Here is a 13,999-nt window from a genome sequence, read left to right as displayed (position 1 = left end):
AAATTTGCAAGGAAAATAATTTTACATTGGAACAATTTACCAGAGTTAACAGTAAAATGTTAGTTTTTGTGGATTATATCACATCAAGACCTGACCCATTCAGTGTATGAGAAGTTTGGATTGAATGACTATAAACACACCTACAAAAGATTTTTATAAACAGAAAAGAACTACAGCTTAAAAGCTGGCTGGTCTTAAAGCTGATTTTTCCACACCTTTCCTGTAAAACGTTTGCTGCAGAATGACAAAGTGATTAGACAAAGAGAATCTACATGATACTGAAACAAAAGTTAATTGGATCCTATCTTTTTTTCATGTTGTATACAACTATTCGGAAAAGCAGGGAAAAAGTTATGCTTTCTCTGGAATCTGTTCCATTGCAACAGTTAAAGCAAAATATTCATCCAAGACACAGGAGTTCACATACCTATTGTATTTTTCATACAGGTTTGGAAAGGTTCCATTAACTGCTACATCTGACCCAGGCCAAAAGAATGTACCCGCTTTTAGACCTTGGTACATAGCTGTTAGCCAAATCTGCAGAAGAACAATTGCCATCATTAGTGCAGGTCACTGAATTACCCGAGTAACTGCCAGATACACTACCACTCCCACCAGCTCTGCACCTTTCAGCAAGATCAAAAACTAAGAATGTAAGTGGAGCACTCCGGACAGTCAATCTTGCATGTCATCGCTATCTGCAGTCCAGATATACCTTGCAGCCTAACTCCTTACGGCAAACACTTGTATCCCTTCTGCTGCTACACCAGGGGGAGCCAGGACAGAAGTAGGAACCATTAGCTCCCATGGATGGAGTAGTAATGCAATGGTAGACCCACGGCTGAACACCAGGAAGGGGAAATGTCTCAAGCACAGTGAAGCAAGAAGGGGTGGGAGCGTTCCGAGAACCTATGCCCCACATACTCTGAAATATGGGAGCAAGATTTTGGTCAGCTCTTCTGATTTTACTGCTGATCTCATGATTTGCAGATTTCTGTCTGTGTTCTGCATATTTTCCTGCCTGACTCGTACACCAGTTTCTCCTCAGTAGCCCGCAAAGTCTCCCCACATTACTAAATAGTTGCATCTGTTCCCTTGCTATTCTTCAAGCTAGCACCCACCCAAACTTCCCCATGCCACTTCATTTTGATAGCAGTCTTAGCAGATTTGCTATAACTGTATGATTGAACCGAGATGTTTTCTTTTAAAACTGCATCTTTAGACTTATAGTAATTTGGGCAGAGTGTAAACCCTTACTACAGCTTATTACGAAAACTAACTGGTCTGTCAATTTCTTCAGAGAAGTTAACTGCAAGTGCACTTCATGTTAAGAACTGAACAAAATCTGACAGCACTATTAGTTATTTTAAGCTAGTTTTCTCCTTAGAGAAAATTCCATTTCAGTTCAACAAAATCTGTTACACAGTTTCCTTTGTCATTTTGCAGTTCTAGCATGGCAATTCCTAATCATGCTGAGTAATGCTTCTTGGCTGACTTAGAAGTACCCTCTGTACTCTTTCAACATCACTATGCATCCAAGTGATATTAAGTAACAAAACAACAGGCTGATGTACATTCTCAGCAGTGTATTAATACTTACAGGCTGTCCTTGGTACCACTGTGGATTAAACTTCTCTTTACTTTTAAGGGTGAAGGATGCATTTCTTTTGGGGTCGTACATCTTGTTATCAATTATACCATGAGATTCAGGATACAGCCCCTGTAATTGAGAGTATACCTTGTCGCAATGTTATAAAGAAAAAGAACCTTCTGGCTACACAAGCAGATGTCCGATAGACAAATATCTCCAGTGAATAATCTACATGTGACTTCTACTCCACAAGTACGTCAAGGCCCAAATTTAACAGCATCACCTACCATTGCTAACAAGCCCTACCTTCCAATTCTTAATTCCTTCTCAGTGAAATTTAAAAAAAAAAAAGATAGGCAAGCAACTTGCACTGGGATCAAACTGAAAGATACTGTCTCAGTTCACGCTTTTGTTGTATCTTTAGTACCAATGACAAAGCAATTACCTATGTTGGACCTCCATCACATGACCAAAACCTGGGGATTTCAAAGGAGAACTGCACATCAGCAGCTGAAAGCTCTACCTAGGGATAACCATCACATAAGCAGTGAAAGCAGCGCTCAGAGGCACCAGCTGTTAGGTAGTTGTAACAGACTTTGTGCTCTGCCTTCAAGCAGACTAGCTCCTATTTACATTAAAGGATATAATACCACCACCATTAGAACCCTGATAAACACCACGCCTGCTACTTTTCACAAGAATGGGGAGCGGAGACAAAGCTCTATACTGTATTTAGGGACACTCTCACATGGCTGCAGGGCATGATTAATGCCTCTTAGTTGCATATTCAATCATGGATATTTGTGAGGATTACACAATTAAACATCTCATTCCTGAACCTGTGCTCCTCACATACCAAAAGACAGTCCTGACAAACTGGGAAGATAAGAAAGAAGGTGCAGATACTCAAGTATTTGACTGAATTTTAGTTCTGACATGATGAAACTAAGAAGGATCTGCTGGATTCCAACCCTGCATTTAGTGCTGAAAACCTCAATTCTTCTTTTTCCTTCGATAGGCAGGAGGTGATAAATTTACAAGATCAGCTTTGTGACATTCCTGTCCAGGTTTAGATACAGTCCCTCACAGAGTCAACATCATTGTGATGTTCAAATTCTTTCCTTTCATTTCATACTCTTCTTTGCATCATGCCAAGATACTTTAAAGAAGTGGAACAAGGCTGGCAGTTTAAAAAAAGTCAGGCTGCTCTCGCTCCAAGAGAGAGTGTGCTGCAATTTAGTGGAAATATTTATACAAATGAAGAGTTGTAAAAGGATGTGACCTTCCACCTATATGGGAATTCTTGCAGTTAGTCTTGGAAGGATTGGATTATTTAATCAGATTAAATCTGACCATTTAGCTGTAGTGTTATATAATGACCGTTAATCTAAATTAGATAAAGAGTGTAATATATACATTTTCCTATTCTGAATAGAAGTCCTGTTATTTTAATAATCCATAAAAAAGTACTATTCCTATGGAGACAACTTGATAATGAACAGTCTCTTCAGTAGTGGAAACACGTAATATACAGAAATTCTTACTGTGACGATCGAATAATGATTAGGAAAGGTTTTTGAAGGATACACTGGTCTCATACTGGAAGTGTATGTTCCACATTTCTCTAGAGGGAAGAAAGAAAATCAGCAAAATTACAGAAATAGAAACCCTTGCAAGTTTGTCTCATGAAGATACATACCTATTAAAAACAAAAAAATCCACCCGAAACAATACAAAACCACCACCAAAAGAGATTTCCACAAAGTTTTCATTCTTTAAAATTCTGGAGTTAATGCTTTATTCTTCTTCCCACATTCATTTACAATCTGACTAAATGGCTATTAATACAAATTTTATATATTCCTAATAACTTATTTCAATGGTCATATGAGCAAAACCTACAGTCCCTATGAAAAGCATGCATAGATAAGAATGAATAATCAAAGAAATCACACCCTCCAAAGCAGCCCTGGCATGCAGTAAAGGAAGTCTGCAGCTTGAGACCAACTAGCTACTTCACCCTGGGGGCTCCCAGAGATGAAGTGGCCACTGACACAGTGGTGCCCTGGCTCTCTCAATCACCTGTCAAGTCACTACTTATGTTGCATTCACCTTTTTGTTTTTTTAAAATAAAAGTAAGCTCTTATTCTAGGATGAATCTCAAAGTTTTCTTTGTCTTGATATAAAAATCATATGGTTTCTAAGGAGATTAGTGCACAGTACGTGTTGGTATGAAAAGTCATAAGCCAGGCCAAAGCACTTAAGCGAAGCTTACTTAAGTTAGGTGCCTAAATTTCCACAGGCAAACATATGGACCCTGATTTTCAGAGGAAAAAAAAAAGGTTAAAAAAAAGCCTTCATTAACAACTTCAAAAATACTATGTGATAAAACCACTTCAACTGATGCTAAAGAGCTCAAAGTAATGATCCTATAGAAAGAAGGCCACTGGGACTTCTTCACTGGCCCGCTGGGTCATTATATATAACATAAATAAAGTAGAAATGAAAGGTTTGATAATCTAAAAAGTGTGGTGTTAAGGCACTTTGAACTCATTTGATTGGGTCTTTGGATTAGATCTCAGCTGAAATAATCTGAACTAACTGAGATAAAAAGAAGCCAAGCCAGAAAAAGAAATCCTTTCAAGTTACATAGACATCCTCTCCCACATTTGTGTTCTGTAGTAACAAATCATCACTTGTACCGTTTTTGCTACTGCAACATACTTGACACATTTCAACCATTTCCAAATCTGTTGGATCTTCAAAGCTGTTTTCCCAAATAGTAGTTTTTTGGTGGGGAGGGAGGTTGGGGTGGTTTTGTTTTTAAAGTAAGAGGAAAAAAATACACTTAAACCTTCTTTTCTCCAAAATTCTAAGGGGTTTTGCTGGGACTTTCCATAAGAGTTATCCATCTTCTTTTTGGCTTGTTGTCTTAGTTAAAGACAACTGAAGACAATTTATTTAAAAATTATTATTTGATAGCATGAAAGTATGCGAAAATATCTTCTCCGAACCCCACATGCACACATTATGGCTATGCCTGGGTTCACTGAGAACCCTCAGCTCCATGCTGAATTGCCCACCTTTCAGCAGGTAGCAGAGTGGGTGTATAATGAAACTTGCTAAAAGTGGAACTCTGATATTGTCTTGATGACATCTGCTCTAACAGATTTCTCCAAGTAGACATCAGAATTTCATTGTAGGCATGGCTGAATTAACAGGACTAGATAATGGAAATATTATCCAACAGAATGTTGCACTTGTCCTCAAGTGTTTAAAAAGGAAAATCCAGGGATTTAGCACAGTTCTAATTTAATAAAGAACTGGGCAGTCCAATAAGTTACTTAACGTGAATAACTCTTCACTGTAAATGCTGTCATTCATAAACTGTGCCTCTTTTTGAATGTTTACTAGTCCTGTAAAATGGATAACTATGAACTTCAAAAGGATTCAATACAATTTTTCAGCAATAGTCAAGCAATTCATCTGTTGTTACTCGTCCACCACAGAGGGATAGATTTCATTACCCCTTCCTGTACAATAAAATACTGTAGCAGTATTTATGCACGCATAGAAATATTTATCTATACGGTATGACTGCTTCCACCATTTTTAGTGCCTACAGACACATAGGACACAAAGCACACAGAGATTTGAAGCCACAGGCCCTCAAGAGTGTCATGTGATATACACCCACCAATTTTCATTTATTCATGGGACTATTTTTCTCTTACTGAAAAAAATTTGCCTTATCTGAGCTTTTCACCCACCATTTTACTATGGGGGGTGGGGAAGACTAGAAAGCAAGGTTTTGTAACAAGAGAAAGCTGGATATCCTGATTGTGATATATCGTATCATAAGAAGTCTTCTATCCTTCGAAAAAAAATGTTCCAGAGTAATGTAGAACTCTAGACATAACACCAAAATCATATTTTTTCCCCAGACTGTTCCTTATTTTGTCTAAAATACATATTACTAGACATTCTGTTTTCAGAATCTTTTAAAAATATAAGTTTTGACCATCAAAAACTCCATGGATCTGGAGAAGTGAAGTGCCTTTGATGAGATTTATATTTCTTAGTGGTCAGAATTTATCATGGTTTCGGTGGAAAGAGAAATACAAGTTTATTAGAAGTCAAAAAGAGAAGTTGCACTTATAGCCTATCCAGACCAAAGAATGAAGAAATTTTACATGTGGAAGTGGATGTCACAGCCTGGAAGTCACTTTGTGGCACCATTACCATGTATCTCAGCCAAACGTATAACCATTTGTAATAGTCAGCCTCTCCTCTCAATGCCAGAGGAGTTTTCTTCCATTGAAAATTTTGATAACCGCATGTTATGAAATTGGTTTTAAATGCCTCATTTTATTCTAATGCAGAGGAAAAAAAAAAGCTAAAACCTCAAATACATCTGTGAATTGTTATTCTCTGGAACAGATCAAGTTCTAACAACCACTGTACAAAAAAGCAAGTATTTTTACTGATTTATTTTTAGTCAAACTGAAACCACCCACCCCAGGTAGTAATTTTTGAATGACAAGAAGATTGGCATATTTTTCAGACAAGAAATGCTGTCGGTTCTTTACAGACCACAGCCAAAATACAGACAGGAAAAGTAACTAAAGTTACTTAGACACTACGAAGTTAAGTAAGACACTACAAAACCTATGGAAAAAAATAGGTACTTCAGAAGCTCTCATTTCTTCTGAAAATGTTTAATAAATGGAGGTTTCCTCAGATTCACCACATTTCAACTAGCCCTTCTATATGATCTGTTCCTAATCTCTTCCTTATCTTCTTTTTCAAGTATAAAGAAATGCTTTATACCTTGCTTTCCATTTTCCAAAGCCATTCCACCTAAATATGAGACAATATGCAATATAGAGTAAAAAGTGTGTTTTCTTCTGTTTTGAAGAAATAAAAATAAAGTAAGTTCACAGCAAAAAGTATCCACCTCCTAAATATAGGAAGGGCTACTTAATAATTTTTAAGGTTTCACTGAAAATCCAAAGGGCCCTTTCCTCACGCCCTCCCCCTTTGCCCTTCCACACCAAGTTCTCTGTGCACAGTTGTTATACAGGACAACAGCTTGAATTTCCACAGAAAAGTGAGGATTTAAAAGAGTAAGCATAGCTGCATCTACAGAAAAAGCAAACCCCATGGATTTTTCAGGTAAGACATCATGATATTGCTTAGACAAAGAAACTACTCACGTAATTTGCTAATAACAGGTAGAAGTCCACCCCAAGTCTGCAAATATTCTGCTCTGAAGCCATCCAATGAAAACAACAACACCGGAGACTTGGTAAATCTGAACAAACAAAAATTCAAGTATTAAAAGACAAACTCTGAGAAGTAATTTCCTATCACTTATTTCAAGACAGTTTCCCCCAAATCGTGGGGATGTTCATTATGGGACTATAGACCAGGCCAAAGAAGTAAGTCCTCCTAAGCAGGAAGGATTGCAGGCTGGCACAGTGGTGAGCAGACCACCTGTCCAGTCCCCCTGCTCATAGGCTGGCGTAGCAACCCTGTCCAAATAGGCTGAGGATTGCAGTAGGGCATGCACAGGGAAATAATGACAAGGCCTGATTTCACAAAACCCCATAAAATAAAGTACAAGCCAAGATGCTCACATAATCTGTTTGGTGGGTATGGTACTTGTTGTCTTGAAATCAGCCCCTCCAACCCCCCCCCCCCAACTCAGAGGTAAGAGCAGGGAAAGAGAAAAGGTAGTGTGAAGCCATGGCTGTCCTTTATTCACTTTGCTCCTGAACAACTTGTAATCTAGCTGAAAAAAGGAATTTATCTTTTTACATACACAGTGCACAAAACTAAGAAAGTCTAGTGTACAGGATATGTTAAATCAGTAACTATAACACTCATTTTCCCTTTCATCTTATATAAAGGGTATTTAACCAAGAAGAACTGAATGACTAACCCTTCTGGTACCAGAAGTACTATCAATCTCCAAACTGAAAAATCTGGCTCTCTGAATGGAACACTGAAACAGTATTTCAGCCTGGAACTTGACAGATAAATTCAGAAACTGATTTCACTGGAACTAGCAAAAATAAGTTCTCCCTTCCAGTCTCCACAGGACCTATGTTTTCTAGCCTTGACTTGTTCCCAGCTTCACCCTGTTCAAACAATTTCTCTTCAACTGAAAGTACTTAAACCATTGCATCACAGATGAGAATAATCATCAGTAACTTCTTCCTTGAAGAAAAAAAAAAATCCTATGTTTGACCTGTAGATATGAGGACATGTGAGACTGCAAAAAAAAAAAATCACTGCAGTGCACTGAAAATACAGATTTGCGTAAAAGTCAAATATATTTTACATGCCAATTGCAAGCTCATTTTTCCTTTTTATGTTTACAAATTGTGAAAAAAACCAAAACTTTTTATTTTTAAACTTTGTTGCACTTTCATTTCCCAGAATAAAACAGTGAGGATAGAAAACATTATTTATAGTGTTGACAATTTCTTTAGTGAGGTACCCCACAAAAAAATCCAAACAGTCATTTACAAGTGAAACATTTATAAGCCTTATTTCAGTCAAACAAACGTGACTATATTGAACTGAAGATTAGTCAGGGAACAAAAACATGTCTATCCTAAGAAAATTTTAATCAACAATTTGGACAACAGTTCAGCCAAAAGGACTTCATTAGTCAGAACCATTACATTACAACCATTACCTACCCTACAGCCCAGACAGAATAAAACATTAGGATGTATTTAAGATGTGTTTGTAGCCTGGTTTTTATTTGTATGGTATATTTACTACCATCTTTTGGAAATCTTAGCAAGGGCAGTTAGTTGGGAACACGAAATGAATGATCTTCAGACCAAGACTAAAGTCCTTTGGCAGAACAGAGTAGGGAAGCTTCATGTACTACCTTTGCCCGTATTACAAGTATTTTTTGCACCACAGATTCTGATCTCTGCAACTTTTGCAAATACCTTCTCCACTCCCCCCACCCAAAAAATTGATTCCCTCCAATGCAGAGGTCTAAAAATCTTCATTGCAAAGTTTCCTGCAATAAAATGTGAACTTTGAGGCAAAGACTGTTCAGTATTACTTACCAACAAGTCTAACTTAAAAACAAATTTAAAACAACTCCTTAGAAAGGGACTTTACGCAACTGTTTCTGGTTTGGCATTTACAAGTAAACCAACTGTTAAGTACATGTTTTGGTTGTCTGCAAATCCAGCTACTGACCCCCCCTTGCACATGTAAAATTAAACTTGGCAAAACAGACCATTGCCACAACTAGGGAGACTGGCCATTTCACTTCTCATATACTCTACACATGCTGAAACTCACCTAGTTAGTGATCTGTCCTGTGCTCAGGGAAGCAAAGCATGACAGACCATGTTAAACTGCACTCTCTTTGGAACAGCTCCAATGAAATCCCCAAACTGACCTGAGCTCAGTTCTGAAATATATATCAGTGATTTCCATGATTTTTTCCTGTCGGTAACTGAGGTTACACTTGCTACTTCAAAAATGTGCTACCATAAGCAAGCAAGCCTGGGAGGCTCAAGTTTTGGCCCTGCCCATGATTCATGCTGGCTGTGTCCAAACAGCATGACAAGGGTGTTTCACAGCTCTTGGATAAATATGTACGCCACAGTCACATCCTGACTCCAAACTGAAGGAAATGCAGTGGTAATTATCCCCTCCTATAAACTGGCTTCTATGGAAACATAACGCAAGCAACACAGGCTTGCTGTGGTATAGCAGGTTCACCAGTCTGGATGATCAAGAGCCCAGAACTGCAGACCACACTGCCAAGCTGACCTGCCTCACCACAGGCAAGTTAGACCACAATTAAAAGAAAAAAATAGAAGAAAAGGTAAAAAAGAAAAGAAAGTCCTCTTGAAAAGCTAAACATACTACACAGAAAGCTTCCTATCCCCCCCCCCCCCACGCTACTGCCTATATACAGCCATAAAGCATAGGAAGTAAGCTTTCTTTTCCGCTAAATGTACATAAAGCCTCGACAGGAGGCATAATAGCAATCTTCAAATATACAGGAGAGATCTGCAGAGAGGAAAGGAATCAGCTGCTCTTCCAGCTCAATGAAGACAAAACAAATAGTAATAAACTTAAGTAGAGCAAAAGGTACTATGACATCAGGAAAACCATCTAGCTAAGCACTAGGATAAACTGCTTAAGTAGGTTTGAATTCTCAGAGTATTATTTCATTCCTAGAACAGTGGGAAGGACTAGATCACTCCTGAAATCTTATAGACCGTTAACTGTATAATCCTATTAAATACCATAGAACCTAGTCTTGGGCACTTAGGTGTGCACTTAATTTTAAGCATTTGATCAGTCTATTGAAGTCAGTGGGCTTTCTCAGATTAAGCACCTCATTGAACACTGCATTGTCTTTTGTCTATTCTGTACCACAAGAGCAAACCCAACTAAAACCAAAACAGAATAACAGCAGCAATTTGAACCCACAAAACATGCTGTATGAATATGCACAGAATCAGAATTGATATCCTCAGGCCTCAAAATGAGCACTGAGCTAGAGTCACCTGCACTCCTGCCTACCCCACCATAGGAAGAAGTGGATTGTTTACAGAGTTGTTAGTTTTGGGAGAGGCTTATGTGCTAATAGTCTGAGATGAGCCTCAGTCAATACTGTTTGATTCAACTTTGACCACACATCACTCTTTCCTGTACTGGGTTTTATTACAACATTTCTGGTTTTGCCAGGATTAAAAAAATTTTAAGAGTAACTACCTATCCCTTTCATGTGCTGAACAGAAAAAAATAAACACACAAACAAAAACCCTAAAAACAAGTTAACCAACAAGAGTTGCCCTACAGCATTTATGCCATTAACTTTGACTGTGGATGTGCACAAGGTTCTTGTTTGTTTATCCACCCCTTGGGTGTAACACTCCCTAGTCTTGCATTAGGGAAATCAGCATCCTAGAGTCAGTTCCCAGCATGCAATCCTGAATGGCCCCTGACCTCAGAACAGCAGTTAATGACAAAAGCTTCCAGAACTGCCTGGCTACCACCCCAGCTACATGGGAGCTTATCAGGGACTTGGACTCCAAGCTGGACAGAAGGCTCCAATTTCTGTCTTGAAGAAGGTTCTGAAGTGTCAATGTTTGTTATTGCTCTGAATCAGAATGAAAAGTGCTCATTTGGTATAAAAATATTCCAAAAGGAAATGTATTTTGTTTGACAATATTATAACTCCAATGAATAAATATAGCATGATTTAAATATCTTAAGTCAAAAAAAGTAATGACATAAGAACAAAATGAAGTGTTTTTACTTTACTAAAAATATCGCCAGCACACCGTAATTTCAAAATCATCAAAATGAAAATAGTTTTGATTTTTTTGACACTTTTCAGACAAGAACATAACTGAATTCAACTCATTCAACAAACTATTTTCCAGTGGAACACTTTTCAATCAAGAATGTTTAAGTCACTTCTATTAATAACTTATACATGCAATCATAGTTTGCAGTCAACTTTAGCTTTAAAGTTAATGTGAAGATCCCACAGCAAAAGCATTACAAGAAATGCAGGCTTTTTTCCTGGCTGGGAACTTTGCTGTACTATTTGAGCCCGAATGTTGATGCCATAAACTAGACTAGTCATTTCTCATATAGCGTATACATAACTGGCAGGAGCAGGCCCTATGTGGAGCTGAGCCAGAGAATACAAGGATCCCATGGCATTTTACACCTTTTAAAGAAAGTCTTTCAGACAGCTTGCAAATAATGGTGTCCCACTGCTGTTGAAATTGGGACAGTGATCTGCCCACATTTTGCAGCTCTGGGGCTGGAACAGGCAAGGAAGTGGAAAGGTCTTGCGAGGTGGCCAGGGAGAGAGTCAGTCTTAGGAGTCTGACTCTCTAACATGGGTCCCAAAATATTTGGGACAGTGGGTATTGCAGCACATGTAGGACAATAACAAGGCTGGCACAAGGCAGAGCTGCCCAGAGCACACACATCTATGAGACAGCAGTGTTCAGGAATAGGCATTATCTTGCAAGTCAAAGCAAGTGCTGGGATACACAAGTGCTGCTGGGATAGAGCAACCTGATCTGTTAGTAAGTGCTATCAAATGCTGGCTGAACAGGTGTCCTTCTCTGTCTGGCAGCTGCTCTTACTGTGGATGAGAAAGGCAAGCAGGTCCAAGTAAGGCACAGTAGGGAAAATCTCAAAAATGAAAGGTAAGCAAAGAGCAGAGCTATGCAAATATACAATATCCTCACCCTTTTGGACACTGAGGTTCAGTAATGTCCTCACACTCTTCTTCAACCCAGCTTGCCTCTCCTTAAAATAAATGAGTGCAATTTAAGACAGTACATTCTTATTGATAAATGCAAGTTTTTTCATTTTATTGGATGCTTTTAAAATTATATTATGTCCTTGCCCCTTTCATACAAATATGGGTACATATAAGAGAGACTGTAGGAATTTGTTGAGGATATTTACCTTTGCAAACAGAATAATAATTGACACAGCAATCTTTATTTTCCACACAGTCATCTGAACAGGAACAATGATATTCTGGTCGCCTCTTCTCTCCACACCTGAATTTATTGCAGATCCATATATGGGCTAAAAAACAGACAAGAGAGAAGGACAGCACAATAATTGATACCAGTGTAAGTGCAGAATTACTAAACTGAGTGGTAAGTTCTGTCTCAAATGTGTACTCACTGAAAAATAGTCCTGAGGTATCTCAAGTATGCATAATATTGCAAGCTTGGCACTTTGGAAAATAGAAACACCCATGGCTAAATAATCCAAGTGCATAGCCATCTGAATACAATTATGCAGCATATGGTTATAAATATCACAGATCAGGAGAGGTCAACAGAAAATCCTTTTTACAGACCTCCTTAAATATGGTAATTTATGTGGGTTTAATCTGGTAGATGCATACTATAAAGAAGCTACCAAAGAACTCCCACAGAAAAAACCCAAACTTGAGTCTGAATTTGGAATGCCTAGAAAACACTGAGCAGCAGTAACTGCTTCTGACTTACATTGAAGTCACAATGGATTTTACCAGTCACCATCAAGCACTCCAGCTTCTTTCAGCACCTCTTAGGCATAGGCATAACTCTGCTACTATTTGAGACTATATACATAAGCTCACAGGAAGACCTACTGACTTCAGCTTCATTTCCCCCCTCCCCCAAATCATACCAATTTTTCTGAATGGGATATTCCACTACATCGTATCATTTGAAGATTATCATTCTTATCAGTTGTAAACACAAGTAGATCATTTGCAGTCAATAAGGATTAACATGAATTAATTTACCAACTGAGTGCATACTTAAGTGAAGGTCTTAGAGACACGGAAGCCAAATCTAAATGTTTGAGTAGAGGACAGTCAGTATGTGATCTTCATACATGACTAGCGATTAGAAATCCCTAGGAGCATTCTCAGGAGGTTAATCTCATTTTCAGAAATACTGAACTTCAGTAACTCCACCAATGCCAGTAGATCTTTACTTCTGAGAGAGAGAGAAGAATCTATTATGGTTCTAGTTACATGATACTATTTGGAAATTAGAATCTGATTCTCCACTGATGTTAAGGCTAATTAATTTAAAAAAAAAAAACAACCAACCAAACACCAAGCAATGAATTCCCATTCTTATTGCTAAGACAGACTCTCCAGTTTATTTTAAAGGATGCTTTAAACTGAGGGAGAATGGTGTAATGAAACAAAGTGGACAGTAAATCCCATGTACCTATCCTATAAGCAAAAAGCTTTATGCAATTTCAAGGACCTTTCAATAATAGTCAGTTGAAGCAGGGATCTGAGCTCAGTTTAATCATTTGGTTTTAAAAGTCCACATTGGAATTTTTAATTTCAGGGTGAGACTACATCGATAAATTGTACAAATACACGTAAAGAGAAGGGAGAAGAAAAATAGTTAACTTAAAAGAATGCTGCATATGAGACATTAAGGCAAAACTAAATTAGAGAAAACAGTCAAGTTCTGTCCTTAGCGTTACTACCCGCACTAACATCTTTCCCTGTAAAATTTCTCCGCAGTACTTTTCACGTCTTTGCCTATCTGACCTTTGCTTTCTGGTAAATCATGAGAACTTCTTCTCACTTTGCAATCATTCTCCACCAGTGCAATCTGTTTTGTCATCCTGCCTTGTCCCGAAGGCCAGCACACGACCCTTGCTTCACACTCAAGCTGGGAAGTAACAGGGCAGGGGGCCTGAGTAGCTGGGTAGGGAGAGATGGCAGCTTTCTACAGAGCTGCTCTGTCCTTCCCCTTTTTCACATGGGTGATGACAGAAAGATAGAATATGCAGAATGCACTCCTATTCCTGGCTTGCCTGAGAACGTGAAGTTGACCCTGACGCTAGGGACAATGCACA

General features: G+C 38.3%; 1 protein-coding gene across 2 annotated transcripts in view; it reads right to left on the bottom strand.

Annotated features, from left to right (window-relative positions):
* Positions 1 to 13,999, bottom strand: part of ENPP1 (ectonucleotide pyrophosphatase/phosphodiesterase 1) — a 75,153-nt gene that overhangs the window by 26,202 nt on the left and 34,952 nt on the right. For both annotated transcript variants that reach the window (XM_075498758.1, XM_075498757.1), the window contains exons 4-9: positions 12,080 to 12,205; positions 11,857 to 11,917; positions 6,808 to 6,905; positions 3,136 to 3,215; positions 1,601 to 1,720; positions 428 to 537 (exon numbers count right to left, since the gene is read on the bottom strand). In XM_075498758.1, the coding sequence (XP_075354873.1) occupies positions 428 to 537; positions 1,601 to 1,720; positions 3,136 to 3,215; positions 6,808 to 6,905; positions 11,857 to 11,917; positions 12,080 to 12,205 (595 nt within the window). The remainder of the gene's footprint in view (positions 1 to 427; positions 538 to 1,600; positions 1,721 to 3,135; positions 3,216 to 6,807; positions 6,906 to 11,856; positions 11,918 to 12,079; positions 12,206 to 13,999) is intronic.

This window comes from Mycteria americana, chromosome 3 (genome assembly GCF_035582795.1).
Source record: "Mycteria americana isolate JAX WOST 10 ecotype Jacksonville Zoo and Gardens chromosome 3, USCA_MyAme_1.0, whole genome shotgun sequence".
Classification (NCBI taxonomy): Eukaryota; Metazoa; Chordata; class Aves; order Ciconiiformes; family Ciconiidae; genus Mycteria; species Mycteria americana.
This window is presented reverse-complemented; position numbering and strand designations above follow the sequence as displayed.